This window comes from Gavialis gangeticus, unplaced genomic scaffold (assembly GCF_001723915.1).
Source record: "Gavialis gangeticus isolate Ggan-Ray unplaced genomic scaffold, GavGan_comp1, whole genome shotgun sequence".
NCBI lineage: Eukaryota > Metazoa > Chordata > Crocodylia > Gavialidae > Gavialis > Gavialis gangeticus.
The window spans coordinates 68,894,665-68,898,226 of NW_017729022.1; the positions used below are offsets into that span (position 1 = coordinate 68,894,665).

General features: G+C 40.8%; 1 protein-coding gene and 1 long non-coding RNA gene across 2 annotated transcripts in view; one reads left to right on the forward strand and one right to left on the reverse strand.

The window, feature by feature from the left end:
• Positions 1 to 3,562, reverse strand: part of POLR3B (RNA polymerase III subunit B) — a 180,542-nt gene that overhangs the window by 36,510 nt on the left and 140,470 nt on the right. The window contains exon 25 of the mRNA XM_019515336.1: positions 437 to 603. Coding sequence (XP_019370881.1) covers positions 437 to 603 — 167 coding nt within the window. The remainder of the gene's footprint in view (positions 1 to 436; positions 604 to 3,562) is intronic.
• The window catches only part of LOC109296105, a 20,959-nt gene continuing 17,494 nt past the window's right edge, over positions 98 to 3,562 (forward strand). Inside the window, exon 1 of the long non-coding RNA XR_002096893.1 lies at positions 98 to 108. This is a non-coding gene — a long non-coding RNA (uncharacterized LOC109296105). The remainder of the gene's footprint in view (positions 109 to 3,562) is intronic.

Below are 3,562 nucleotides of genomic sequence, written 5' to 3' on the forward strand. Positions count from 1 at the left end.
AAAAAAAAAAAAAAAAAAAAAAAAAAACTTAGAGAGTTACTTAGAACCCCGTGCAAGGAAAACTTGGTTTTGCATTCATTTCTTGCAGATCTGAAGTTTAACTGCTTTGTCTTGTGTGTCAACAACCATTCATGCTAAAGTCCTGCATGCATTGGTACAATGAAAATCTGAAGTATTTGATGTTTAAAAGGTAAAATGTAAGAACAATGGAAAACAAAATCCCATTATTCATGTACTTCACTTCATGTCAGAGATATACTTGTTCTTTAACAGAGGTATAAGAAAATATTTCAGTTGTGCCCCAACAGGATATTCTTTCCCCACTCCTTTGAAATGCCTACACCTATGTAGGGATACAGATTTTAGCCACATTGGTCTACAGGCAAAGATATTCAGAACTCTTGGCAAAAGTGATATCTTTGAAGCAGATTCTTACCCAGTGATACCAGATGTTACATAGTCCTTCCCTAGGTAGTTATAACCATGGCGAATAAGATCTTCACATACATCCTTAACTTTACTGCCTCCAAAAGCTGTTCCATAGTGAAATCTGCCATCTAGGACGCCAGCCTTCCCAGCCAACAGTTCAATTAATTTTCCCACCTGCTCAATGGAAAGCAAGAATTAGCTAGAGTACTTTCTTGATGCACGTCTCACCCATCAACCCCTTCCTTATATTTTAAGCGTCATCATCTTAATACAAAACTGCCAGCTCAGTCATGTGGTGAGGAACACTTGCTATATTGCTGTTATTTGCTATCTGAAAGTTTTATTACTCATATTTAGTAAGATGAGCATGACCCACAATCTAGCCTCACTCCTAGACAACTGAGGTTGGAGTGCTTGGCATGAGGACTGGGAGCAGAAGGAAGGAAGCAAGCTAATGGAGAAAAATGGGAGAGGAAAACAAGCAAAAAGGGAAAAGGCCCAAATAAAGCACAAAATCATAGCCTGGTTGGTATGGCAGCAGAGCACTTATGGAGTACAATCTATTCCCTTATATCCCTATACCACCAACCCACATCATGAATAGGAACAGGCTCTGTGTAGAATATATCCCCAATACCCTACGCAGGTAGGTAGAGGCTTGGCTCTGTCCCCACTATGCTCAGTGACATAGCTATCCTGGCTGGTTGTTATAGGCATGGTTTAGTTGTTCCTTGAAACAGGGAGACAGGGAGAGAAATTACCACTTTGAAGTCTGTCTCTCTGGGCTGCACCTTACGCTGGCCAGGGTTTAATCTCACAATCTAGTCCAGGGGTGGGCAAAACAGCAGACCCAACCGGCAGCCGGACTCAATTTCCCAGCAGCCCCTGCCTGCACGGCTGGGGCTGGTCTCCATGGAGACTCCAGCTGCAGCTAGGCTGTGATAGTGCAAGGCTTGGGTTGCCATGGAAACCAAACCAAAACCCAAACCAACAAAAAAACCCAAATGAAAATGCATTAAAAGTTTGAAAAATATTGGAGTGGAAAAGCTATACCTTGGCAAAAATCCTCTCCCTCCAATGTCATGATGTAAACTAAATATGAAGTGGGGAAAAACAAAATGGGAGACAACAGTAAGATTGTCCATTACAGGAAGCTTACTTTCTAAATCAAGATCATGAGAAAGTAGGGCTGAAAAGGATCTAGTCAGCCCCCTGCTCAAGGCAAGATCAGCCCTTAAGTAGCCATCCTGGTCTGTCTAACCTGCTCCTGAAGATGTCTAGGGATGGAGAGACCCTAACTTTGAGGCAGCCTGTTGCAATGCTTGCCCACCCATGTGGTCAGAATGTTCTTCCTAATCTCCAACCCAAATTTCCTTTCCTGTAGTACGAAGTTATGGCTTGTAGCTCTGCCTTCTACGCCCACAGACAAAAGCCCATCTCCATCCTCTATAATCACTCTTCCAGTATTTGAAGACTAATCAAATCCCCCCTTGGTCTTCTCATCTCCAGACTAAATAATCCTGGTTCTTTCAGCCTTTTCTCAGGTTTCCCAGGGTCCTAAACATTTTTGTCACTCTCTGCTGGGCTATTTCCAATCTGGTCAAAACTTTCTTGAAGTTTTCCTCAAAACTGAACACATAGTGCTCCAGGTGAGGCCTCACCGATGCCTAATAGATCAGACAGATTACTTCCCTTGATTTGCGAGAGATACTCCTGCTAATACAACCTAGTATGCTGTTAGCTTTTTTGGCAACAAGAACACTCTGTTGGCTCATATTCAATTTATGATCTAATGCAACCTCCAGGGTCCTTCTCTGCAGTAATGTAGCTCACCTAATCATTCCCCACTCTGCATCTGTGCATGCAATTATTCTGTCCCAAGTGCAGAATACTGCACTCGTCCTTGTTGAATTTAATCTTACTTGTTTCAGACCATTTCTCCAGTTTTCCAGGCCATTCTGGATCCTAGCCCTTCCCTCAAGAGCATCTGCAACTCCACCCAATTGGTCATCATCCACAAATTTGCTAAGTGTCCCCTCAGTTACATCCTCCAAAGCATAAATGAAGATGTTAAAAATAGTGCTGAAACTAGGGCAGACCTCTGGGGTATGCACACTTAATACCTCCTCCCAACTAGGCATTGAGCCACTGATGACTTCTCATTGAGCATAATGATCCAACCAATTACGCATCTACCTTATAATATTTTCATTATGTCTCTATTTCCTTAGCTTATTAATGAGAATGTTGTGGGAGATAGTGTCAAAAGTCTTGCTAAAAACCAAGGACCAATTGCATCCACTGTTCTCTCCCATCCACATAGCCTGTCACCCTATCATAAAAGGAAATCAGCTTGGTCAGGCAAGATATATTGTTTCATGTTGGTTCAAGTACTTCTTGCCAATGAAAAAAACAATGCGTCTGACGTCTTCCCTAAGATTTTCTCCCAAAATTCACAAGCATGCACATTTTTTTCTTCTCATGCTTTAATACATTAAATCTGTATCTTAAAGGGGTAGTCTGTTTTCATTTTTGGTGAAGCTATTCAGTGAAAACCATTCATTTTGTAGAGTTAGTTCAATACAGCACTAGACTTTAATTATTCAACTTCTTTTCCACCCTGTTAACTTTACTCGTGCCAACAGGTCCATTTGCAGAAGCACTTAGGTTTGATTAAAGTTATTTCACCTGACTCTCAGTTACTCACCTATCAAGAAGAGATTTAAAAGAATTCATGAATGCAATTCTGGAAATATTTAACAGCAGCAAAAATTCTGACAAATTAGTTAAAACGTACTCAAAATTTCATATGAAAAAACCTGACAGCAATTTTTATCATCTTTATACACAATTTAATTGTGCCCTGATCTCTTCTGAAATGTCTTGATTATTGGCCACAAGAGAGAACGAGTTTCTTCACCTGGACTGAAAAAAGCTGAAGGTGGGGATGGATACTGTGTTAAAACCATGTGAAGGAGATGATGGTCTCTCTCACATCTGACTGCAACACTTTGTTCTGCTTTCCCACCTGCCTAAGATGCATCATCTCATAATGCCATATGCAAAAATTGTGTCCTGTTTACATTAGGTACTTCGATATATTCCAAAAACTGAGCACAAAAAAAAAAAAAAA